Source organism: Calypte anna, chromosome 5 (genome assembly GCF_003957555.1).
Source record: "Calypte anna isolate BGI_N300 chromosome 5, bCalAnn1_v1.p, whole genome shotgun sequence".
NCBI classification, from domain to species: Eukaryota; Metazoa; Chordata; class Aves; order Apodiformes; family Trochilidae; genus Calypte; species Calypte anna.
In genome coordinates, this window is record NC_044250.1 from 15,149,841 (window position 1) to 15,176,671 (window position 26,831).

The window sequence follows — 26,831 nt, forward strand, 5'->3', positions numbered from 1 at the left end:
GCTAAAGAAAGATTGGCCATCCCCCTGAGCTGGCTGGGGGCTGAGCTGAATTTCCAGGTAGAATTATTGAGACTCATGGACAATCCTTGCCTAGCTTCCTGGTGAGTCTGGGTAGAAAATAGTGCAAGATCAAAGCCCAGCAATAGCACAGCTTGGGAAACAGCCTTTGAGAGAAGCTTTTCATGTATCAGATGAATCTATGTGGAGATACAAGACTAGAATTTACTCCTGACAATGAATTGTTATACTGTGAGTGACTGACTTAGAAAAGACTGGGGGGAAAATCTGAGTCTTCTGCAGCAAGAAGAAATGATGAGATAAATGTCACCTCAAAGAAACCATGCTAGAACTACTCAGCACTATGATTTAGCACAGTCTCCTAGAGACTGGGAAAAATCTGTGGGCTAATACTTACTGCAGACTGCACCAAGAAAGAGACAAATGAGACATCACAGCTGTGAAATCCTGCAAGCATCATCCATGCCTGATACTCAGTGATACCTGTGACTTGGAAGCAAAACTCCAACAGAGAAACCACACACACAGCAGAAAAAGACAGCTGGTCAGTCCTGGGTTTAAAGGGGTTTTAAGATCACAGAATCATGGAATGGGTTGGGTTGGAAGGGACCTTAAAGCTCATCCAGTCCCAACCCCCTGCATGGTCAGGGACACCTCCCACAGCCCAGGGTGCTCCAAGCCCCATCCAACCTGGGCTGAGATACTGCCAGGGATGGGGCAGCCACAGCTTCCCTGGGCAACCTGGGACAGGGGCTCAGCACCCTCAAATTAAAGAATTTCTTCCTAATGTCTAATCTGTATCTCCCCTCTTCAAATTTTAACCCATTTCCCTTGTCCTCTCCCTATCTCCCCAATGCACAAAGCCCTCCCCCAGCTTTCTTGGAGCCCCTTCAGATATTGGGAGGTTGCTCTGAGCTCACCTGGGAGCCTCCTCTTCTCCAGGCTGAACAACCCCAATCCCTCAGCCTGGCTTCCTAGGGAGGTGCTCAGCCCAGGACATGGTTTCTGGGCTCCAAGCACACACTGATGGTTCATGTTAAGCTTGCACCATCACCCCCAGGTCCTTACCGCAAGGCAAGATGGACCCTGAACAGGAGAGATCTTCTGCAGTAATCAATTAACAACACAAAAACCTGAATTAATTAATCAACCCTCAATTAATTAATCAATAAAATCTTCCTCTATTTGTTTTCAATTCCCAAATTTTTGGCATTAGGATTGGATTGAATTCTACTGAACAGAGTGCTCAAGGCCTCGTTGGTGCAAGCCATTTCAAACACTGCAGATGACTCTGGGTGGGCAGTGCAAAATCATCAGTCCTGGAGGATTATCTGATTCAGGACAGGATCTTTCTCAACATGGATTTCCTTTTTGAATGAAGCAAGAACAACCAGCAGCACCTTGCCAGGCTGAAGCTCCACTGAAGCTAGAGAGAGAAAAGATTCCTGTTGACTGGAATTATTTCTGCAACCAGTTGTATTTGATCAGTTCTGAACTGAAAATAGAAACCTGCAGAGAGGAGATGCTCTGGAATCAAAGAGGAGGATATAATGAGAGCTTGGAAGTGGAAGGAGGTCTGTGTTCCACAGCTTAAAAATACAGACAACTGCTGATTTCTTGTTTCTATTTTTAAAACCCCAAACCATACACACACAAAATAAAAGATGTAATTCAAAGACTGGTCATTTCCACTCAGTCAGCCTCCTGTAGAGATACCATAGGAATGAACAGCAGTCATATCTATACATGAGATGCAGTAGTTGGTGACATGAAGCCTTCACCTGATGGATGGTGAGCTGCCTGGATTTAAGACTTTGCCGGGGGATGGAGGAAAGCTGGGGGGCAGGGAGACAGGGATGAGATATAGATGAGAACTCTGAGTCTATATGAGCAAGGAGTGTTATTTTCTACACCTTCCTGCTTGGTTTAATCTGAGCTGAAGCACACTGCCCTCTACACAGAGTGTCCCATTTGTTCCTGTGAGTGTTGGCTTGAGCCCTCAAAAAATGTTATTTTTGATTTTTTGTGCTTTTTTTTCTGGAAGGCATAGCTGATGATATGGTCAGTGTAGAGCCTGGTTTACCTAGAAATGACACTGATTCCTTCATGAAGTGTCCCCACCTGTGCCTATGGTTTGTGAAGTCCCCTGGCTCCTTCCTCTCTGCTGAGCTTGCCAGTGTGGATTGGCAAAGGTCTTGTATGGTAGGAGTTCTGGTGATGCAGAAATCTCCAGGCTGGGAGCCACAGTGATTTTCCTAGCAGTAATTTGCTGGCATTTATGTACAGGAGGTTTTGTTAGCTGTCAGCTTGGGCTGAATGTCAGTCTTTCCCTTGGAGCCTGATGCTCACAACGCTCCCCTCTGAGGGAGGCTTTTGCCTTTGTCTTCATACAGCAGTAATTTTGGTCTTTGGAAGCTGAAAGCCTGAGTTTTTGTTAACAAGCTCTTGCAATTTTTAGGCCCCATGGGATTTTCATTTTCAAACTCTACAGCAAATTTTGGACATTTTGCAGCTTGCATGTAGAGAAACAAGATAAACCAGGTGCCTCGAGTTGCCAAAGAGTGGGTGTGAGTCCACCTGTGCCTGGTTAGGGCAGGCCCCCTATTACCAGGGGGCCAATAAAGGTGGGACACACACCCACAGAGAGAAGCTCACTGTGGTGTGAGGCAATGGAGAGGCCAGCAGCTCGTGGAGCCTCAGGAGCAAGAAAGGCTCTTCCTGCTACACTTGCACACTGCTGGTTTCTTTATGGGATTATCATCTATGTCACCTTCCTGGCAGAAGACAGATTTGCAGGAGTGGAAACCACACGAGCACCTAAGGGATATTTTGCACTTTGTGTCATTTCTAAATTCACTGATGTGCAACAGATTTATCTGTGTTGTTCAAGGCCTCTCTGTTCCAGATGAGTTTGTCCTGAAATCTCAGCCCATCCCATGTGTTCTTTTGGAGGAGATTATTCTTATTATTTTCAAAAGAATCTTACTTCTTTGTCAGCTAATGCTGATATTCCTCTCTTCACCATCAATGAACAATTGCTAACTCCATCTGGTTCTTGCAGAAATTTCAAAGCAGTGTTGAGCAGCATGATTCAGGCCTGCACACATGGTGGAACTAGAATAGAATTAAAGACATTTGTGTTTATCCAGTTAAACTGCTGTTTTATTTTTATTTCCCTTTTATTGCTTTTTATGTACAGGCTACACATTGTTTCTCTCCCTGCCGTGCAGCTGTTCTTCTTATCAAAACTCAAGTTGCTGAACATTCTCTTCTGTCAAGTCTTTCACTAAATTCTGGTTCCTTCTTCTGCAAGGACCTGAACTGAACCTTGGTTCCCACCTTTGTGAGTGAGTAAAACTGATGCAAAGCTCTACTCAAATCAAACTGCAGCCTTTTCCTGATGCTCTTGTGGAGCATTTTGAGTTCCTCCTTCATCCCTTTCCATGATTACCAAAAATCTGCACTGCTATGGTAACAAAATCCATTTGTCACCTCAGGCTTCATGTTACCTTTACAAAAGATGACACTCCTGGTGCAGCTGCTTGCCATCAGAAATCCTGAGTTATGCAGCTCCCTGGGAGCTTATGGTGGGGGAGGGATTTCCACAGCAATGGGATTCACCTTAGATACTTGAAGATCTTTTTAATAGTTTGGCTGAGCTCCTGTGTCATTGCCCAGCCTGGGCTGTCTTGAGAGATCCTCAGGAATGGGGAGGGCAAAGTCCTGTGGGAAAACAGTCTGTGGAGGCTTAAGGATTCCATGTGCACATCAATATGATTGTATGAAATCCTTTATTAACAACTTGCACTCACTTATATAGAGAAGCCTTGTTTACACCATCTTATCATGCAGGTGGCTTTGTATTCCAATTACACAAAACATTCTCACAGAACAACTCTTCTCACATAATTATTTTCCTCTTCTGTTGCCAGTTAAGTTATCTCTTTCCCAGTAGCTCATTCTCAGAAAGCCTCTAACTAGGCCTCAATAACCATTAACCCAATGTGGCCTAAATTGAAGTAAGTCAGGATTGCTCACAACCTGTATATTTCTGAACTGTTTCCCCAACAAAGTCCTTCCATGCAAATCCAGTGGGAATCATCCCTCCAGTCAGAGGTGGCACAGTTGATGTCTCCAGGTCACTCCTACATCTATTCCCCCTAGATTCTCTTTTTGCTGACAGTTCCCTCTTTCCCACACCGAAGCTGTAAAGGGGACCACCAGAGTCTTTTTTTGTCTTCAGTTCAGCCATCCTCTTTTTTCTGCCACTTCTCCCTGTGGGAAGGTGAAATGCAGGAGATGACCTGCAGCCACCTCTACCTGGCACAACTGGTGCAGGGCCATTGCATGTTTCTGAGGCACTTTTCAGGAGGGGGGAGCATGTGAGATTTTTCACAGAATCATAGAATGGGCTGGGTTGGAAGGGACCTCAGAGATCATCAAGTCCAACCCTTGATCCACTCCCCCCATGGTTCCCAGCCCATGGCACTCAGTGCCACATCCAGGCTCTTTGGAAAGATCTCCAGACACGGAGAATCCACTACTTCCCTGGGCAGCCCATTCCAATGGCTGATCACCCTCTCCAGAAAGAAATTCTTTCTCATCTCCAACCTAAACCTCCCCTGGCACAACTTGAGACCCTGCCCTCTTGTCTTGCTGAGAGTTGCCTGGGAAAAGAGCCCGACCCCCCCCCTGGCTCCAACCTCCTTTCAGGGAGTTGGAGAGAGTGATGAGGTCTCCCCTGAGCCTCCTCTTCTCCAGCCTCAACACCCCCAGCTCCCTCAGCCCTTCCTCACAGCAATTCTGCTGGATCCCTTCAGAGCCTCCTTGCTCTTCTCTGGACCTGCTCCAGCACCTCAATCTCCTTCCTGAGCTGAGGGGCCCAGAACTGGACACAGGACTCAAGCTGTGGCCTCCCCAGGGCTGAGTACAGGGGCAGAATCCCTTCCCTGGACCTGCTGGCCACGCTGTTCCTGAGCCAGCCCAGGATGCTATTGGCCTTCTTGGCTACCTGAGCTGCTGTCCTATGGCTTTCAGAGAGCCAATGCTAAACATTTCTGAAGTCAGACCTCCAACAGGATTCCTCAGCTAATCAACATTTCTCTCTGGTCTCGGGCTCCTGACTTTGCCTTTCCCAATTCAAGGACTTGCATTGCTGACACAGAGACCAACAAACCAGGACACCAATCATGAGTTCAAGTGGTTGATAGACTTCCAGCCACTGATTTTGCATACATGAGCCAGCTGATGTTCATCTACAGATGTTGTATTAACACTGAGTGATTTCTCATCCACAGAAGTGTAAGAAGGTGTTAGCTAGAGCTTCCCTTCAGTAAGCTATTCACAGGAGCTTACTGGCAATGGGATTTGGGAGACTTACACCATCACAAAGTGAATTAAGAGTAATACAATATCCACCCTCCAGCTTCTCTGGGATAGTACACAGGGGAGGGGAGGGGTCCAGAGCTGCTCTTTTCTCCCATTTAAGCAGCACTGGTGTATTCCAATGAGGGATAAGCAGGAAGCTGCTGCCCCCTCAGTCAAGATCCTCCTTGTTTTGGGGAGCACACTTAGACCAGCAGTGACCAGCAGGAGATTGCCATAGCACATTCTTGCTGGAGGTCTGATCCAAAGCTTACTGCAGATATGGGGAAGATTCAGGGACTTCTTCTGTGGCCTTTGGGCTACTCCACAGAGGAAAAAATACAGCAGTGATAAATTCATAGGTAAGAAGACGCTGCATTGACACCTCATTGCACACTGAAGAGATGCCAAAAGAGATTCTGCAGCCCAACCTTGTGCATCCCAGAGCAGTAAAATCAACATGAATCCTAATTATTAAATCACTTTCTGTTTTGTGAATCATCTGCATCCCAGCCTTTCTGAGGATCTTGGGTAATGAGAACAGTGCCACTTCTGTGGCCATCTGTCCCTGCTCAAGCCATCCTGCTCTGGCCTTGGGTTGCTCTTTTAAAATGCTTTCTGCCATCAAGCAGTTCTCATCTAGAAATCTCAGGCATGAAGTAATCCTCTTATTTGTTGTTTTTGTTTTTTTTTTTAAATCAACTACATTAAACCTGTTTTACAGGTGATTAGGCTGACCTCCAGTTTGCTGAGATCACAGGGATTTTTAGGTTCAAACTGCCTGGGCTGACATGCTCCCACAGCAGGGATGACTTCCTAGAAGGAATATTAACCTCTTAGAGGAACAGACTGTCCAGGCAGAGAGAAGACCTGGACACACAGACTCTGTTTACAGACATTCTTTGCACATGACTGAAGAAAATTAACCTGTGTGGCTTGAATCTAGGTATCCCTCAGCTGAAGATGCAAGTGTAGGGTAAATGGAAACCCATGCCTGGCTTTTTGTGCTGAGCCATCTGGAAGGTGGGAATGTAAAACTCTCCCTGACTACTCATGCCTGAGTCACCTCCTTTAGCATTTGTTAGCCTGGGATCTTATCATGCTGGGTTATAGATCACTTCATTAGCTGTGGCAATGAGGACACTATGATAAATTAACCCTGGCAAGTGTTCCTGCATTTTTTTTTGTTTTTTGGTCAGAGCAGGACAAGGGTGATGAGGAGGTGTGAGGGTGATGAAGAGGAGTGATGTCAAAATTTGATTTGCAGAAAAGGCAACTGATGAGTGTTTATTAATGGGGATGGTTCAGGGTTCAGTTTAATCACTGCAGCTTGTTGGCAACCAGTGATAAAAATTCAGAGGACTTAAGGTAAATTTAAAAACAGTGCAAGCAGAGAGAACTTGCTGGGCATATTTCAGGGGAGGTCAAAGAACAGAATAAATGGGGATTAGTATGCTGACATGTAATCTGTGACCTGTTTGCAGAAATAAATTAATTTGTCACATAGATGCTATATAGGAATGTGGCCCATTGGTTAAAAACTCTTCAGTTTTGGTTCATGTATTGCATCCTTTTCTCACCTAACCATAACTTATAACCATACCCTATCTGTAGCCACATGCAGAGTGTATTTACAGAAATTAAGAGTTCACATTTAAAAAATGAGGAGAGAGGTGAATTGACAGACAGACCCCTCATTCTCTTAAATTTTTTTGCCTCCAGCACCCACACAGAATCAGTCAAAATGTCTCAAGTCAAACACTCATAGGCTGCATTTGGAGCGCAGGCACGGATCCAGGCAGGCTTAGAGAGCTCCCCACTGTCTGTGTGCTGCAGTGGAGAGCACGGGAGCTCATCTTAAGACTCCACAAAAAATCCCTCTCCTGTCTCCCTCTGCATTGCTCTGAGAGGGGTTTAATCTGAATCCTGCTGACACTCACACTACTGATCCTCTTGTTGCCACAAAAATTGCACATTCTTAGAATCATAGAATCATAGAATTGGCTGGGTTGGAAGGGACCTCAGAGATCATCGAGTCCAACCCTTGAACCACCGTTGCAGTTGCTAGACCATGGCACTCAGTGCCACATCCAGGCTCTTTTGAAATATCTCCAGACACGGAGAATCCACTACTTCCCTGGGCAGCCCATTCCAATGCCTGATCACCCTCTCCGTAAAGAAATTCTTTCTAATATCTAACCTAAATTTCCCCTGGCACAACTTGAGACCCTGCCCTCTTGTCTTGCTGAGAGTTGCCTGGGAAAAGAGCCCAACCCCCCCCTGGCTCCAACCTCCTTTCAGGGAGTTGGAGAGAGTGATGAGGTCTCCCCTGAGCCTCCTCTTCTCCAGGCTGAACAACCCCAGCTCTCTCAGCCTCTCCTCATAGGGTCTGTGCTCGAGTCCCTTCAGCAGCCTGGTTGCCCTCCTTTGGACCCGCTCCAGGACCTCGATATCTTTCCTGAACTGAGGGGCCCAGAACTGGACACAGGACTCAAGCTGTGGCCTCACCAGGGCTGAGCACAGGGGCAGAATCCCTTCCCTGGACCTGCTGGCCACGCTGTTCCTGAGCCAGCCCAGGATGCCATTGGCCTTCTTGGCCACCTGGGCACACTGCTGGCTCCTCTTCAGCTTCCTGGCAATCCAGACTCCCAGGTCCCTTTCTGCCACTCTGTGCCCAGCCTGGAGCTCCCCATGGGGTTGTTGTGGCCAAAGTGCAGGACCCGGCACTTGGAATGTTGAACCTCATCCCGTTGGAATCAGCCCAACTCTCCAGTCTGTCCAGGTCCCTCTGCAGAGCCCTCCTGCCTTCCAGCTGATCCACACTCCCTCCCAGCTTAGTGTCATCTGTGAATTTGCTGATGATGGACTCAATCCCCTCATCTAAATCATCAATGAAGATATTGAACAGAACTGGGCCCAACACTGATCCCTGGGGGACACCACTAGTGACTGGCTGCCAACTGGATCAGCCCCGTTCAGCACCACTCTCTGGGCCCGGCCCTCCAGCCAGTTCCTAACCCAGCACAGGGTGCTCCTGTCCAAGCTGTGGGCTGACAGCTTTTTCAGGAGGATGCTGTGGGAGATGGTGTCAAAGGCCTTGCTGAAATCCAGGTAGACCACATCCACAGCCTTCCCCTCATCCACCAGTCGTGTCACCTGATCATAAAAGGAGATCAGGTTGGTCAGACAGGACCTGCCCTTCCTAAACCCATGCTGGCTGGGTCTAATCCCTTGCCCATCCTGCAGGTGCTGTGTGATTGCACTGAGGATGATCTGTTCCATGACCCTGCCAGGCACTGAGGTCAGGCTGACGGGTCTGGAGTTTCCTGGGTCCTCTTTCCATCCCTTTTTGTGGATTGGCGTGACATTCGCCAACTTCCAATCATCTGGGACATCCCCAGTGAGCCAGGACTGTTGGTAGATGATAGAGAGAGGCTTGGCAAGCTCTTCTGCCAGGAAGAGCTTCTGAGACATCACTCAGCTGCCTTTGGCATAGCACTGAGCAGCATGTCCCATTGGAGCCCATGGTTCCTCAGGGCCATTCCAGACCCTTGAGCAGCTCCATCCATGGATGGATTGATACCAGTAATAGTCTGGATGGGAACCAGCAGTAATGCCAGATGCAGTCACACTGTAAGCAGATCTGCCCTCTGGCTGGCATGGTTTTTTTCCAGAAGCATTTTGTAGCTGTTGATTTCACAAGCTGTACAGAGGTATGAAGGCATCTATCAAAGGACCAGACTGAGGTTTCCATCTCTGTACTGACTCCCTTGCTCTCTGGTGGCAGAAGGATGTCAAAATATCAGTGCCCTCCAGAGCAAGCAGCCTTGGTTCCTGGGCATCCAGGACTTGGTGCTGCACCATGCCATGCAACAGGAAGGCTTCCAGACTTAGCAGCAGCACAGGGTGGTCCCAGGGACCTCAGTTTTTCAGCAGCTATTTGCCTAACATCTTCATTAAAAAATGGGCATATCACAAAGGTGTGCTTGCAAGTGCTAGGGTACTCCCTGAACATATTTCCTCAATAGATGCTGCATCATCTATCTAGATGAGAAAGCAATTCAAGCATGTGATTACAAACAAAGTCTGTGTTGTGGCATGGGATCTGCCCTTGCTGGGATGTTAATTCTGTGACAAACAGGGTTTTCAAACTCTGTTTTAAAAAACTGTAGTCATTGCATGCAGGAGGCAACAGGTTCATTGAATTTGTGCTGCAGCCAAGTATGCTGCTGGAGCAAGAGTTTTATTTTACTGATCACTGACCAGGAGTTATCACAACAGTTGTCAGCCAACACAACATGTTATAAATATGATCTCTGTGTAGGTGGTAGTTTTGGAAAGCCCCATAGTGTAGAGTTAGTTTGATTTGTCTTTGTATACCAGATGGATATCATCTGAAATCACTTCCTTTAACTTCAGTAGGTTTGGGATACCATCTTAGGGTTTGGTTATTTATTTATTCTACACCAGTCTTGATATATCAACCTCCAGGTTGCCAAGGGCTGGATGTGCTGTGAGGCAACTATCTCAAACGAGAATGAAGCATCCTATACCAGAAGCTGTAGGCATACCCCCAGCTGCTCAATCCTCTAAAAAAGGAAGATGTGAACTGCACCTGGAAAATCTGCCTTCCACAAACTTGGAGCTAGCCAGTAAACACTGAATACATAGCTGAGTGCTGCACACTTGTGTTCCCATTCACTTTTAAGGTGAATGAGAAGGAAAAGCATTTTTAACACTAGTTTAACTTGCACCCCTATCTGCTACTGTGGGGAGTAATCCACTGATAACTTAAAAATTAGCCAGCTGCCAGTGTTTTGTACTGCTGATGGTCTGCTAATGAATGTCCCTATGTTAGAGCATCCACAGCATGGCACAGGGAGAGTAGAGCAGGGCAAGGGAGGTTTTTCTGTGCTCCAGGGAAGATAGGGTCTGGCAGTGATGTCTTGGGAGTTGTGGCATGACACATTTCACCACACTGTATTTTAGGTGTATCTGTCTGCATTGGTCTCCCCTACAAACAGCAAGAGCCAAGCACTGCACAGAGTTGTGTTAGTGTCATGCTACTGTAAAGCATGATCTTCTGCTTATCTCATGATGACAATACTTTTAAAGGCATTGCCTCCATATCCCATCATATTAGAAAAGGACTGATGAAAATCCAGCCCTGGTTTTGCTCCCTTTATGTTTACCAAAGTTTTAGTTCCAGCCAGAAACAGAGATTGCCAAAGGTCCATCTGTACTGCTGGCAGTGGTGGTCAGGTCTGTGGATGGAGGTGACACAGTGCTACAGGAGCATCATGACTGTTCAGCCTGGAGAAGAGGAGGCTCAGGGGAGACCTCATCACTCTCCACAACTCCCTGAAAGGAGGTTGGAGCCGGGTGGACGTTGGTCTCTTTTCCCAGACGACTTTCAACAAGACAAGAGGGCAGGGTCTCAAGTTGTGCCAGGGGAAATTTAGGTTAGATATTAGAAAGAATTTCTTTACGGAGAGAGTGATCAGGCATTGGAATGGGCTGCCCAGGGAAGTAGTGGATTCTCCGTGTCTGGAGATCTTTCCAAAGAGCCTGGATGTGGCACTGAGTGCCATGGTCTAGCAACTGCAACGGTGGTAAAAGGGTTGGACTCGATGATCTCTGAGGTCCCTTCCAACCCAGCCAATTCTAAGATCTAAGATGACTCCCACAGATAACAGGAGTTACTGACAGAACATCTGAAGAAAAACTGTGACATTTGGGATCATGCTACCAAAATAGAGGACTGCAAATGGACACAAGTTCTGAAGAAGAAAGGGAGAGAACACGTAGGGAAATACACCCATGAGCCTGACTCCTATTTTGACTGCAAGCATAGCTAAACACATGGGAAAGTGTGACAAGAGTTTACCAAGAGTGAATTATAGGTAGCTCTGGCAAGAGAACTGATCTTCCAGATGAAAAAAATGCTACTAATTTGCAGTTTTAGGACAGCCTTCAGTACTGTGTCCCTAAGGAAACTGATAGTTCTGCTGGAAAAAGGTGATTGCAAGGCTGGCTAAAAGGGAGAAGAGATCATGCTGCAAAGGGGACTGTCAGGCTGAAAGACATTTTATAGTGGACAATACTCATCTTAATTTCTCTGAGTGTCCTATGGGAAAAACTGAAGCATTACCAAATGGTAACAATTAAGGGTTATCACCAGGGGAAGACAGGAAGAAGGGGATGGGGTAATAGGAAGAGAATAAAATGTAGTGGCACACAGAGCAGGGTCAGGTACTAACAAAACCTTTTACCACAGTGAGGACTTCCATTCCGCTTCACAACTGGGGAGGACAAAGAAAGAGAGGAACCCCATCTTTATAGTCAGTGATTTTGAGTGACCAATTTGATATGACCTTCACAACATGACACCAGGATACTCCAGACAGTTACAGTACAAAAAAGTAGAGTGTTTATTCTATGGCACAAGACATCTGGACCGAGTTACACTGTTCTGGTCACCCAGCTTCAAGACAGAAAAGCTGGAAAATAAAACCCGGATGATAAGAAGAATTGCAAGCTTGTCTTTGCTGACAGAAGATGAGGGGAGGATCCTTATGGTTGGAGCAAGGGAACCTTGTGGTTGGAGTTTCCTACAGGCTACCCAGTCAAGAGGAGCCTATAGATGAAGCCTTTTTACACCAGCTGAAGATCACAGGCTCTCATCCTGCTGGGTGATTTAAACCTCCTGACATCTGCTGGAAAAGTAGCAGACCAAGGTGTAGACAATCCAGGAGACTCCTGAAGTGCCTCAATGACAACTTCTTAAGCCAAGACCCCAGGGGATGCATTATGAGACTTGATGGTCACAAATGCAATCAAACTCATCAGGGATATAAAAGCTGAAGGCAGCTGCAGTGATCATGCACTGGTGCAGTTCAGTGTCCTAAGGGGTATGAAACAGAGGAGAAGGTCCCTTCCAACTGGAGCCATTCTATTATTCTGTGAGATTTTGAGCTTGGCCTGTATGGCTGAGCAAAATATATGTTGAAATGTAATGACATTTATATAAATATAACAGGAATGCAAACATCAGGAGTAAAGAGTTATTTGAAACTGAAAAATAATTTGGCAAAAGAATAAGTAGGTATAACTTGGCAATAAATAATTGTTATTATATATAGGAGGATTATATAAAACAATATGTACAATTACATCAGGAGGTCTGTAATATTCAGAGAGAGACTGGACCAGTCTCTCAGAAGGAGGAAGAGACTGATAGGTATCTACAGGACTCTGATGTGATTACCTGCAGTAACAGAAAACCAGTTCCTCTAACTAGAAGCCCCACTGGTCCTGTAGGTTCTAGTACAATGGAATTCCTAAATGTTAATAATGCAAGTGGCAACAGCAATTAGCTATTAATCAATAATATTAAGTGCTGATTGGGGGGACTGGATGTTGCTTGTGACTGGCTAAAACCAGGAAGACAGAAGAATCTTCTCTGCAAGGTAAGACCACAAAGGAAAAGCAGCTCTATCTAGGCTTCGGTTTCACAGAAAGTTTTACCTGATGCCTGCTCATTGGAGTAGCACCAACATAACTAATCCAGACTAATCTGGTTTGTGGAGCTGCTGTGATTGTGAGATTTAAATCAGTTCCAACATCTCCAAATAGGTCCAGGGTATGCTAATTGTCAGTATCAAGATTTAAAATTTTTAAACATTTCTTGGCAGAATTTAAACATATCTAGTGTCTCCTACAAAGCTTCACAAATGTAAAATGGGATCCTGGATAGAGATCACATTACCTCCCAGTTATTAATTTACATGTCTCCCTCTGACCTTAGATCAGCTCTGGGAATGGTGCCAGCATGATTACAGTAACTCAGAACCAGGCAGACATAAAGATTCTGTCAGATTTTTCTCTTGCTCAGTGATGGAAAGATGCATTTCTTCTTTGATTGCTTTCAGGTAGTTAAAGCTGGGTCAGCCATAACAAGCTTGTTTCTGGCAAAAGAAGAAGTGAACTATCATGCAGGTGTGTGCATCCATGGTCCCCTTACTTCACAGATACCCTTCAGGAAATGTGTCACAAGAAGAGGGGGGGACTGAGGCCAGGTGGCTACACCTGCAAGATAAACAGCAGAGTGAGGAGTAAAATTCCAGGGGAAGATGCTTGGTTCAGTATTGTTTTCACTGGATCACACTCCCTTTTGGGGCATGTCAAGGCCCATTGCCTGCCCTCCTGTGGAGATGGCCAGCTGGGCTGCAGTGACAGCAGCTGGAGCTGAGTGCACTCATCACCTTGGAAAATCATCCCCCTGGTGATTTTTTCTGACATTATGTGACTGTCAGTCCCTTTAGAGGGGAGTCAACACATTTCTTGACCTATGGCCTATGACAGCATTGCCCAAGTGCTCCAGTAAATGTTTTTGCATAGCAAACACTGATGCAATCCACCAGCAGCAGCTGCTCCCCAGCATGCTCACAAAGTGCAGCACATGTTGGACAGACCAGGGAGGGAGTGGATGCCCCTTCTGAATGGCACTCAGGATTCTGTGCCTTCCTTCCAGATTTCCTCCCTTCCTGCCCCCATGGGCTGCTCCCAGGAAAACACTGGAAACCACCCTGAAAGGGAACTCCTGGAAGAGCAGCTTTTCATGTGAGACCCATGGGGGGTGATTGTATTCCTAGGTAACTGATTTATGAACCTGTATCTAAAGTGTGAAAAATGTGGATTCCTCCTAAGTGAAAGTGAGAATGCAAAGAGCAATGTTCTGAATATTGGGACGAGTCTTAAAGATCAGTTAATGCAAGTGCTCCAACAGGTGAATTTAATTTATGGCCAGGCAAGTCTGGATGATTGAATTAACTTGATTTAATGAATTACTGTCTCTCAGTGGAGCTGTGAAAACTGACTGCATTGGTCTTTAGTCCCTTGCTTTTAGAACTATACCAAATTAAGGGGAAGCAAACGCTCTTGGTTTCGAGAGTGGAAGAGCTGTTAAGGGGTTCTGCAGATGCACAGTAGCTCATTTAATCACAGAAAGTTAATCCCATGTGCTAACCTGTCTGTGGCCTGGGTCTGCACCTGATACTGATGGCACTGTGATTTTCTGATGTCCCAGAAAACTCCCCCCAAATCAGTAAGGATTCATTATTGGTATCAGGGTTGAATAGTGAAGAAGGAGTATGATGATTCTGTGACAGTATAAAACCAGGAGATACTGAATGGGGAAAGAACAGCACACGGCTGCTCACAGACCTGCAGCAGCAGAGATATCTGATCACATCATCAGCAGAAGCTGAGCCACACCTGCTGGAGCGTGACAGAATTCCTTCTGCTGTGTCTCTGCTCTCCTGATCACTGTTGTCTGGAAATGGAGCCTTTAACCTGTTTGTTCTTTGTGTCAGTTTTTGATTGTTTCCTTGGTTGGTTGGTTTAATTTGGTTTTGGTTTTCTGTTTTTTGTTTATGTCTTTTTTTTAAATGCAAAATGATTCAGTGAAACCAGACTTTTTATGCAACAGAAGTCATATTTTTTGGTCCTCAGCACAGCCTCTCATCACTTGAGCCAATGCAGAGATTGCCTCAGGGAACCTATTCCCTGTCCATAAGCTAACCCCAGGGATGTGGAATCACCTTTGTGCATGATGGTGTTAGTATTTAGTAGTTATCAGCCTGCAGAGGTTTCAGATGCTGTTTCGCAGAGAGAAACCCTCAGCCTGCCTCCTCTTCCACCCTGACTGCTTCAGCTGTGTGGTCAACTCCCACCCAAATCCCATGTGGGATTTACTCTCCCATTCCCATCCTTAATGTGGTCCCCACCCTTGCTGTCTGCACTTTGCTCCTGCTGTTTACATTTTATGTGAGCAAGACCTTCTACACAGTCCCTCTCAGCATCCTGGTCTCCTAGCTGGTAAAACTTGGGTTTGATGGATGGACCCCTCGGGGGATTAAGAACTGGCTTGATGGTCACCCCTAAAGAGTCAATGGGTCCATGTCCAAGTGGAGTCCCCCAAGGATCAGTGTTGGGACCAGTCCTGTTTAGCATTGTCAGCAACATGGATGGGGGCATTGAGTGCATCCTCAGCAAGTTTGCTGATGACCCCAAGCTGTGTGGTGTGGCTGACACGCTGGAGGGAAAGGATCCCATCCAGAGGGACCTGGACAGGATGGAGAGGTGGGCACATGGCAACCTCATGAAGTTCAACAAAGCCAAGGGCAAGGTCCTGCAGCTGGGTCAGGGCAATCCCAAGCACTGATCCAGGCCGGGCAGGGACTGGTGTGAGAGCAGCCCTGAGGAAAAGGACTTGAGGGGTGCTGGGGGATGAGAAACTCAGCATGAGCTGTCAGTGTACACCTGCAGCCCAGAAGGCAAATCACATCCTGGGCTGCATCAAGAGTAGCCTGGCCAGCAGGTCAAGGGAGGTGTTTCTGCTCCTCTGCTCTGCTCTCATGAGACCCCACCTGGAGTCCTGCATCCAGTTCTGGAGCCCCTTGTACAGGAGGGACATGGATGTGCTGGAATGTGTCCAGACAAGGGCCAGGAGGATGCTCAGAGGGCTGGAGCAGCTCTGCTGTGAAGACAGAGTTGGGGTTGTTCAGTCTGCAGAGGAGAAGGCTCCGAGGAGACCTCATTGAGGCCTTCCAGTGTCTGAAGGGGCTACAAGAAAGCTGGGGAGGGAGTTTTTAGGATGTCAGGGAGTGACAGGACATGGGGGGAAGGATTCAAACTGGAGGAGGGGAGACTTAGATTGGAAGTTAGGAAGAAGTTCTTCCCCATGAGGGTGGTGAGACCCTGGCACAGGTTGCCCACAGAGGTGGTGGAAGCCCCATCCATCCCTGGAAGTTTTTAAGGCCAGGCTGGATGGGGCTCTGAGCAACCTGATCTAGTGGGAGGTGTCCCTGCTCATGGCAGGGGGGTGGAACTGGGTGAGCTTAAAGGTCCCTTCCAACCCTGACAATTCTGTGATTCTACATTTACAGTTTTCCCCCAGCCAGCATCTGCTCTTTGCATCCAGGACACCCAAACTCTATCCCTGCTCCTCGCCACGGCAGCGGGCAGGCTGCGTCTCTCTCCCGATGCCCGCAGCCCCCTGAGGCAGTGCTGTCAGCCGGGCCCGGCAGGCAGGGCGCTGGAGAGGAAGGGAGAGGAGCGGAAGGGAATGGAAGGGAAGGGAGGGACAAGGGGAGGAGCGGGGAGCTCTGGGGCCGAGCCCCGGCAGAGGGCGGCGGTGTTGCCGGGTGACGGGCCGCGGGAGAGCGGTCCGGGGCTCGGCCTCTCCGGGTCTGCAGGTAGGAGCCCGGCTTCCCCCGCCAGCCGGGCCCCTCTCCGTGCTTCTGGGTCGAGGGAAGGAGGGGATAGCGGAGGTGGCAGCCCGGAGGTGGCAGCCCGGAGGTGGCTTGGTGTGTGCGGGAACTGTCACAAGGGGAGGTTTTGTCACTCCGCATTCGCACACGTTCGTTTCGGGTCCTTTCAAAGGCCTTTGTGGTGCCCTGGTGAGAGGCACAAGAGTTGGCCTGGTGCGTGGAGGGGGAAGCACCCGAGGGTCTCATTTTATGTTAATAATCAACCTGCTAAGGCTGTGTTTAAATTTCACACTTTGGGAGAGGCCTGAAGAGAAAAATGCTGATGAATAAATAGTCCTGAGCAGGTTGTAGGAGCACACCCTTGGCTCCTCCACAGCTCCTCTTGAATGGCTGAAGAGACTCTGCATTGCTGGGTTTAAAGGGTTTGTGTAGTTTTTGTACAAGCTTTTGTAGAAACTTATATTTTTATAAATATTGTATAAGCTTATTTTGTATAAGCTTTTTTATATGCTTTGTGTAGCTTTTTGTATAAGCTTTTATAGCTTTGTCCTACTAGCAAAAAGGACTCGGATATGGTCCCTATCCTACTTATTTTCCCTTTGTAAGTATGGAAAATGGCTTGGGGATGGAACCCCTTGTTAGTAAGAGACTGGTGATACTTGCCTGTAACTTAAAGTGAGTAATTCACTGGGTATCTTAAGCTCCCCCTTTTGCTGGGCTTTGAGTCTGTGCTGTCCTGGCTCTGCACCCATATTCTGTAGTTGTTTTTTTCCTGATATAAAAATTCCTGCTCACCTCTGCAAATCTGCAGTGCCGTGGTTTAGCCCAGGCTGACAGGGAAAGCACCACACAGAGGAAAACATGTAGGTTGTGATAAAAGTCTCACTGGTGAAGCTGAGCTGGTATCAACCGGGCCGATGCTTGCACACTCCTCACCCCCGCTGTGAGACAGGGAGGTTGGCATTCCCCCGTTACCGTGACAGGCAAAAACCAGACAGGTTCAACTAGGGAAAGCAAAAATCCTAATTAAATATAAAAGGAGAAAGAGAAACATGACCAACTCTTAAGGGGACAGAGGGACGGGCAGGGGGTTCAGGCTCAGTTCCCCACACGCTGTTTCTGCCGCTCTTTCCTCCTCAGGGGAGGACTCCTCAGGCTCTTCCCCCGCTCCAGGGCGGGGTCCCTCCCACGGGAGAGTCCTTCAGGAACCCCTGGGACATGAGTCCCTCCCATGGGGTGCAGTCCCTCAGGAGCTGACTGCTCCCACCCGGGCTGCCCACAGGGTCATGGACTGAGCTGGGAACAGTCACCTCCCCTGGCACGGGCTCCTCCAGCCAGGGATGCACAGACACAGCTGACCCTCTCTGCAACCCTGCACAGGCTGCAGCTTCACCTCTGCCCACCTGAGACACTTCAGGGGCTACAAATCCACCTTTTCCCCACCCGCCGGGGTCCTTCAGGGACTGCTCCCCCGCGCTCCTCCATGGCTGCAGGGGCACAGCCGCCATCTCACCACGGGCTGAGGGAGGGAAACCTCTGCTCGGGCACCTTCCCCCGCTCCTCCTTCAGTGACCTTGGGGTCTTTGCTTTGACATTGCTCTCACCTTGTCTTCTCTTCCGCAGGTGTTTTTTTTATATTTTTTCAATTTTGTTTCCCCTCTCTTTAATCTGTTCCTGGCAGAGGCACATCCAGCTTCCCTGCTCAGCCTTGGGAAGAGTCAGGACCAGACCTGGAATCAGGGGAGCTCCCAACAGTTCCTCACAGGAGCCATTCCTGTGTCCCTCTGCTTCCAGCAGCTCCTCACAGGAGCCTCCCCTATGGACCCTGGCTTCCAAAACACCACTGGTGAGATGGTGGCTGTGCCCCTGCAGCCCTGAAGCAGCAGTCCCTGAAGCAGCACGCTGAAGGACCATGGTGGTGTAAATGTGGATTTGTAGCCCTGAAGTGTCTCAGATGGGCAGAGGTGAGGCTGCAGCCTGTGCAGGGTTGCAGTGAAGGGCAGATGTGGATCTGCAGCTGTGGAGGAGCCTGTGCCAGGGGAGGTGACTGTTCCCACAGTGCTCCCACCTTTTATCTCAAGGGTGCTGGCTCAAACATGGTCTGGCTTTGTACCAAAGATTTTCTTGTCAGGGATCACTGCTTTGGGTGGTGGCACGGTTTGAACTCAGCTCTGTGCATGAGGGTAATACAAAGTCCACGAAGCTTCCAAGAACTTTCCCCAAAGGGTTGTGTGGGACATAGATTCCAAGGCTCACCTGCCATGGTCATGGCAACTGTAGAGTAGGATTTCCATATAATACTAAAGGACAGTCAGAAACTCGTGTACCTTGTAAAACCATAAATGAGGAAGGTGTCAGCATTTAGCACTGGCCTGGCAATTAAACAAGATTCTCTGTTAACCCCTGCCTATTTCTCTGTGGAGAAAGGAGAGAGAAGAAGGGAGAGAGACTAATGGTTTGGAAACTAAATTACTCAGCTTCATTGAAACAGTAATGATGAAAAGGAAAATAATGAAATATATACGAATATATGTATATGCTTGTATACATATATATATATATATAAAGCCACTACCATGCTGCCCCCCCGTAATGCTCATGATACCAGAAAGGTTGCAGGGCAGAGCCTGGAAAACTTCTGGACTCGACTCCTTGACTCAGCTGCAGGTGGCACCTGGATGCAGGAATGCACAGATTCAGGAATTCATGGATCAGGATCAAAGGCAGGTGAACTGATGGAGCCCTCCCAGGACACCAGCCATGGATGAAGAGAGCAAGACTCTTGTAATCCCCCAGATTTATACCTAGTATGACATGTGTGGATGAAATGCTTTGATCAGTTTTGGTTACTCATCCAGTCCATTGTTCCCCTCAGGAGGGTCACTGCTCTGACCCCTTTACTCTCTTTTTCAGAGTAGAAAATGTTCTGCAGTATAGTGACCTTGGTTCTTCCTACCATTCTCTAGCTGTAACTGTAAACATCAAGTGGTGTCAGTCCTAAAAGCAGACACTGACGGAAAAACACAGTTATTTTCAGCAAATGCTATTTAAAAGAGACCTGACTGAAAAGTAAAATTACTAGGAAGAAAACTGTTTCTGTCCTGGCTCAAACCAGGAGTCAAATCAGTATGCTAGCTGTATGTGCACATTTGGGTTCTTGAACCAAGGCCTCAGAGTGGCTGAACAGTTAAACAAAACCATCATTGTGAGCATTCAAACCTGAAGTCAGTGACTTTTAAACTATGTTTAAGGGGATATCAATATCTTAATATTTCAGAATTCTCATAAGAACTTTTTTTCTTTCATGAGGCGTGCAAGTGGAGTATTTAAGAATGCTCTTTATATTGTTTATATGATCTCTTGATATTGAAGTAGTATTACTGAAGTAATGCTACATGCTTAACAAAACCAGATTAAAACAGGGTAATTTAGTCCAATGAAAAAGAAAGATTCACATTAATGTCAGCTCAGATGTTTTATTTTTCAACTTTTTAGATGCTGCACCTGCTAAAATAGAGTGGTTTATTGCAGGATGTTTTATGTTGCTTAAATGTAGCAGGAAGTGATTTTGCCATTAGAGCTGGATTACTGTAATAGTAGTTTCCTAATGACTTCATAGTAAATTCCAGCTTCCCAAATAGCTGCTTTCCAGAAGAGGTTATCTGTAGTGCAGTTGAACAAAACTCTACTTAAAAGGGCACTCATCATTCCCTTAGGACATAGAAACCAAACCTTTTGTCAAATCCTTAGTAACACAGGATTCTTTGTTTTCATTCTCTGATAGTGCTAACAGCATGGGCACTACTGTAATCATAGAATCATAGAATTGGCTGGGTTGGAAGGGACCTCAGAGATCATCGAGTCCAACCCTTGAACCACCGTTGCGGTTGCTAGACCATGGCACTGAGTGCCACATCCAGGCTCTTTTTAAATATCTCCAGACACGGAGAATCCACCACTTCCCTGGGCAGCCCATTCCAATGCCTGATCACCCTCTCCGTAAAGAAATTCTTTCTAATATTTAACCTAAACTTCCCTTGGCACAACTTAAGACCCTGCCCTCTTGTCTTGTTGAAAGTCGTCTGGCAAAAGAGACCAACGTCCACCCGGTTACAACCTCCTTTCAGGGAGTTGTAGACAGCGATGAGGTCTCCTCTGAGCCTCCTCTTCTCCAGGCTGAACAGCCCCAGCTCCCTCAGCCTCTCCTCATAGGGTCTGTGCTCGAGTCTCTTCACCAGCCTGGTTGCCCTCCTTTGGACCCGCTCCAGGACCTCAATATCCTTCCTGAACTGAGGGGCCCAGAACTGGACACAGGACTCAAGCTGTGGCCTCACCAGAGCTGAGCACAGGGGCAGAATCACTTCCCTGGACCTGCTGGCCACGCTGTTCCTGAGCCAGCCCAGGATGCCATTGGCCTTCTTGGCCACCTGGGCACACTGCTGGCTCCTGTTCAGCTTCCTGGCAATCCAGACTCCCAGGTCCCTTTCTGTCACTCTGTGCCCAGCCTGGAGCTCCCCATGGGGTTGTTGTGGCCAAAGTGCAGGACCCGGCACTTGGCCGTGTTAAACCTCATCCCGTTGGAATCAGCCCAACTCTCCAGTCTGTCCAATTTTTGATCCTGGATTAAACAAATAAAAATTACATGATACAGGGCAAGAGAAATGGAAGTTTTCAGTGCAAACTTCCTGTCTTGAGGGACAGATAGCACAATGATTACCAAATGTTTTTTTCTAGAGAATTTTCAGGCTGGTGAGGTACAGGTAAGGGTGTGCAGATTGCAGTACCCTACTTGAAGTGGCATTCCTCCCAGTACAGTGGAGATTTTTGAAGGTATGGGCAACCACGGAGCAGAAGATGCTAGTTGAGAGGGTGACCTGTGGGAGTAGTTTAATTTTGTGTGGAATGTTACTATTGTCCTGGTTTGGGCCAGGGTAGAATTGATTTTCTGTCTTGTAATTTTGCTTTCAGAGGTATATGTCTTTCCTAGAGTAAATCTAGATTGATTATTATTGTTTGGGTGGTGTTTTTGTTTGTTTGTTTGGTTTGGTTTGGTTTTTGTTTTGGTTTTTGCTTTTTTAAATTGTATCCTAATTGCTTGGACAGGCTCTCTCTAGGTAGTTTCTTGAGGGCTGCATTAGACATTATCATGCCGAGCTACACAATCCAAGGCTCCTTCCCCAGACTTAAAAAGCAAAAATTAATACAGAGTTAGACATTTCTGGCAATTGCTGTATGTGAATTGTGTATTAATATATATTTAATGAAGAGTATACAATCCTACCATTGACTCTTGGATTAATCTTGTATCAGGAAAATCAAATATTGGATTTTTACTAGTTTTTTGGACCCTCAGAATATCAAGTAACTAGTCTGTCAGTTTCTGTCTAGCAAATAACAGTTTTCTGCAGGGATGTCAAGCAACATACTGTTCTAAGGATCACTTAATTTTAATAATTATCTTTATTATCTGCATTATCCTATATACATGTAAAACATCAGGAAGTTTTTAATGAACTTTCAGAAGATGTCTAAGAATTTAATAGCTCACACTCACTTTCAGAAGGAGAACGGCAGCAGTTGAGAAAGTTGTTAGATTATCTGTTCATAGAATTCAGAATCTTCAATTTCATTGCTCTGGTCATTGATTTCTCTTGCTCTCCCTGCTTATGTGCTTTTGGTTACCCAGACACACAAGAGCCTGCCAAGACTAGATCTATGACACACATCATGCAAAAGTTTATTGATTTCTTTCATTATTTTGTTCTTCTCAGTGTTGACATGCAGGACAAAACTCCATTTTTTCCAGATGTTCTTTCTTTCCCTGACACTCATCTGCTGCAGGTTTGTGTTAGGTGCAGTTACCTTCCATCATTCTTGGTCCCACAAAGTCTTGCAGGAATGATCTGCATTACAATTCAAAGTATATATCCAACAAACATCAAATGCAGACATCTTCTCATGACTTCTCACACTTCCATGATGGCAATGAAGTCATTCCAGTCCCTGTAAACTGCCCCAACGAGGCCAATACTAATTAGGGTCCGTGGCTGCATTTTGGTGCATTTGACAGAGCCATAGAGTTCTCATTTGCTTTTTATCTTTCTAAATGAGTGGCTGAGGTGGCTTTACTGGAATGATTTTATCTGTTTCAGAAAGTCAGGTGGGCCTGATGAAAATTAGTGATTTGACTCCTATAGGGATACAAGTGTTGTGCCAGGCTCCTTTCTCACTGCTACACAGGTTTCAGAGATTTATGGATTTGTGTTTAGGATGGGTACCTCACCACTATTATCCCCGCTTCTTAGCTTCTCTATATTCCTCATTTTGAATATGTTACCCTGATCCATGATAAGGAGAGGATTCTTTCCTCTCTGGAGAAAGTTCTGAAGTGATAGAAGCAACTAAAAACCATGAGTTTTGTTTGCTGACAGTAACTCAGTTTGATACCAGACAATTTGTCATGAAAATACTTTTCTTCTCACTAACCCGATGTTGCAGTAATTACAATCAGCAAATCAATAGGAGGAAGCACAGAACTGGTAGTCTTTCTTCAGATATGAAGCTACAAATTGATCTCTCTGTGTCATCGTTTGAAGAGGAGGACCTGAAGCAGGAGGGCTTTGGAAACGCAAAGGGAGGGATCAATTCCCTCCCATTTCCTGCCCTGTTCTGTAAGGATCGGGAAAGCCAGCAGCTCCCCCCTCTGTTCTTCCCACTCCCTGCTGGCTCTGATCCTGTCCTTTGCCACTAGCTCGCTACCTGCTCGTCAGAACCCACCTCTGTCTGGTTTTATATGTATATATTTCTATTATTTGTTACTTTATCCCTTATGTTATTCCATTTCAGTTTCCAACTGAAAGTCTCTGGTCTTGGGGTGGTGGTGGAATAGGGAGGAATTCTGTCCTTAGGTTTGTGGTAAGCCCTGACACCCTATCAGACTGTAAAGAAGTGCTGTGACAGCAAATATTGCTGAGGAGGACACTCTGAGATGTGATAGTGATGGACTGAATAAAGCAGAACACTCATCTGTTTTATACAGCTGTATTTATACAAGTGTTTACAGCCTGAATCTACACAATTTTGCTTTTATCTGATTGTTCTGCACTCACACATCAAAGATTCCTGTCTCTTGGTCCACTTGGCTCCATATGGGAGTGACACAGTTATTACCTCTAGCTAATAACTGTCTTTGCTTGAATTACAACTTGCAGATGATCCAACACAAGTCCTGTGCAACATACAAAATATTCCAGTATTTATATGGCAGACATTCTAATCCAAGTCACTTCTTGACCAAAATAATTCTTCTTAGGAAAAGGAAGACAACATCACAAGACCTTCATATCACGAAAGATTCTTGAATTTCCTTGGACAGCTGTTGGCTGTTGCAACTCAGTGTAGTGTCTAAATCATACTGACTTGCTCTAAAGAAAGTAGAGTGGAAAAAACCTGAAAAAATCTAGAATTCTTTGTGAAAAGGAACAGATAATAGGAATGTATGGGCCATAGTTTTCCTTCCAAAAATTAGACACAGTGTATTTTTGAGGTTGCTTTTCCTTCTTAATGGTTAGAAGTATGAAAGCTGTCCTAGTAGTGCTGTGGGCACACTGAGGTTTTAGAAGCTGCAGATGTCATTGCTTAATTCACTTTGTGGTGTTTCTGTTATAAGCCATAAGACTGAAATGAGTAATGTGTCTCTAAAGAATTGGTTCTTAGATGTATTTTTTAATCATTAAAATTAGTTGTGACTCAGATGTAGCACATTTCAGAAGTCAGCTTCTGCTCTAGGAGTGCTTGCCAGATACATGCAGTGATCTGGGAAAAATAGTTTTTTGCTTTCTCTGGGTTACCTTTCCCCTGATAAGTGTATGAAGGCACACCTACAAGTGTGAGGTTTTGGTTCCTCTCTTCCTAATGCTAGGAGATCCTGCAGGGAGAGGATAATGCTAATTTTTTAATTGTTCTTCTTCGAATCAGGACTGCTGTTTTTTTCTTGCAGTGCTGAGTCTTCTGAATTTCTTTTCCTAGGGTGCAGATTAAGACTTTTGACTGGATGTGATAGAGGAAGAAGTCCTTTTGGTGTAAACCTCTCTCACCTACTAACTCCTTCAAGTAGAGATCTGAGCAGTCAGAACTACTTCTGGTTTTTTCTAACAGAAATAACTCCCGTGTTTAACTGTTTATTAGTATGGGGGAAACAAAGGGTGGCAATTCTCAGATCTTGCCCACCACTGAAGCCTTGTCAGCCAGTTATGATTAGATTATTTCATTACTTTTCCAGCACTAATAATGCTTCACCATGGAGGAGAAGAGGGGTAAACTGCAAGTGTCCCTTCAGGAGAGCAAGAAGGCTTTTCTCTGGTTTAGCCTTCTTCTGTTACAGCACTGTTTCCAGCTGTGATGGTCCTTGATGTCAAGTAGTAGTAAATAGTTGCATAAGTCATAGTAATGCTTGTACCATCCAGGTACAACCAATTGCTTTTTGACTCTAAGAGGTGTTCATCTGCTTCTTCTCATATTTCAAAGTTAATTGTTAGTATTTCTGCAAAAGGAATAGGTTTGGGAATCGAGGAATGGACATTTTTAAAGTGCTTTGTATTCAAACTTGGGATTTCATTACTCACTGGAACCATACAGTTTTACTCAAATTGCATTTTAATTCAGAACTAGAATTCAGTAGGCATGGGCAGTCAGTAACAGTGCAGGTACATTTAAATTAGGACACCAGATACAGACTGCTGCTGTCCATGCTGCCTACAGGACAGAAAAAGAGAAATGGTGACATGTGTGAGGACCAAGACTTGCAGCCTGGAGCCTGGAAGGGTTTTGCTGTTTGCATTTCTCAAGAGGGGATGGGTAGGTCAAGAGGCTCATGTGGATGGGAAGATTATTGGCCACAGGCATACTTTGTGTAAGACTGCAAGTCAGAGTTTGCTGTAAAACCTTACACTCAAAGTTGCATGAGATGTGAGAGCAGGGAGGTCTTGAGGGTGAAGAAAAGGAAGAGTGTTTGTTCCATGGTGCCTTGGGTTCTATGTGATCAGAGAAACCTGTGTATCCACAGACACTAGCTGACTTGCAATGAGAGTCAAATCAGATTCCTTAAGGAAAAAAATAAATATGGGTGAAAAAATTGGACCTTTTATTATCCTTTATGTTCAAAGTGCATTGAGATGGAACTGAAGTGGAATCCTGGAAGAGTTTCTCATCTGGCCTCAGCTGCAGTACAGGTGACTGACTTGAGTTGGCAAGGCAACCTAAATCCCAGTCCACTGGTTAAAGATGATGGAGAGCTGCTTATGGATGAATACCTTTCCCCTAGGAAATTGGTGAGTACACATCCAACTTCTTAATGAAACTGAAGTAGCAAGCTGGCATATACAGAGCTGTATTAACTAAACCTCCCAGCTGCTCTTGTTATGATTACACATTATTGCATATCTGACACTGAGATTTCTGGCTAAAGTAGATTCTGGCTTATGGAAATTGATGAAATATTTGCCCTCCTTTCACCTTGTTTTATATAAAAAACATTCCCAGCATGAATGATGCTGTCCTGATTGCCAGCTTTCTCGAAGCAGCATGAAAAAAAGTATGGGTAGCATAATTATAATTTAAATAGATCTTATTAATACCATCTGAAGTACCTTGAATCTTAGCATTAGAAAAACTTTGTACATGAACCTTGTTCTGCAGATTGGAAATGTAACTTTAAAAGCACAACTCTTTTTCTGAATTAATAAAACACTCTGCCCTGCTAAGAAGCAATTCTGTAAGTACATTCTATATATATGAAAGTGTGTGACATCTCAAACCCCATTTGAAAGCTATGCTAGTTTTTGATCAGAGGAAATGATTTGGATGTACAGCTTGGTGAAATAGAGCCACATGCTGAAATGTCATGTAAAGGAACGTTTCATTGCATATTGTGCTTTAGGTACTCAGGATTAATTAAGGGTGAAATCCTTTGGGATGAACAGGAGCTGAGAAAATAACCTCATTTATCCCTGCTAAAGGAAGTTGGAGCAGAAGTTAAGGGAAGAAGCTGCAGCTTTCTGTGTTTCAGAGCTGGACAGAAATCAGTGCAAGACAGATGAGGCCAAGGCTGAGGCTGGGATGCTTTCAGCAGGCAGGGTGGTGGTTGTGATGTCCACAATCAATCCTCTGCACCTCTGC

General features: G+C 45.8%; 1 protein-coding gene across 6 annotated transcripts in view; it reads left to right on the plus strand.

Annotated features, from left to right (window-relative positions):
* The first annotated feature begins 13,880 nt into the window (after positions 1 to 13,880).
* LRRC56 (leucine rich repeat containing 56) overlaps positions 13,881 to 26,831 on the plus strand; it is a 65,103-nt gene continuing 52,152 nt past the window's right edge. For 2 of the 6 annotated variants that reach the window (XM_030451256.1, XM_030451261.1), the window contains exons 1-2: positions 23,355 to 23,450; positions 25,820 to 25,984. In XM_030451256.1, coding sequence (XP_030307116.1) covers positions 25,829 to 25,984 — 156 coding nt within the window. In that variant the 5' untranslated portion in view covers positions 23,355 to 23,450; positions 25,820 to 25,828. Of the gene's footprint in view, positions 14,005 to 16,560; positions 16,641 to 18,336; positions 18,502 to 23,354; positions 23,451 to 25,819; positions 25,985 to 26,831 lie in introns of those variants that run through there. The other 4 variants (XM_030451258.1, XM_030451259.1, XM_030451257.1 and 1 more) reach the window with 4 other exon arrangements.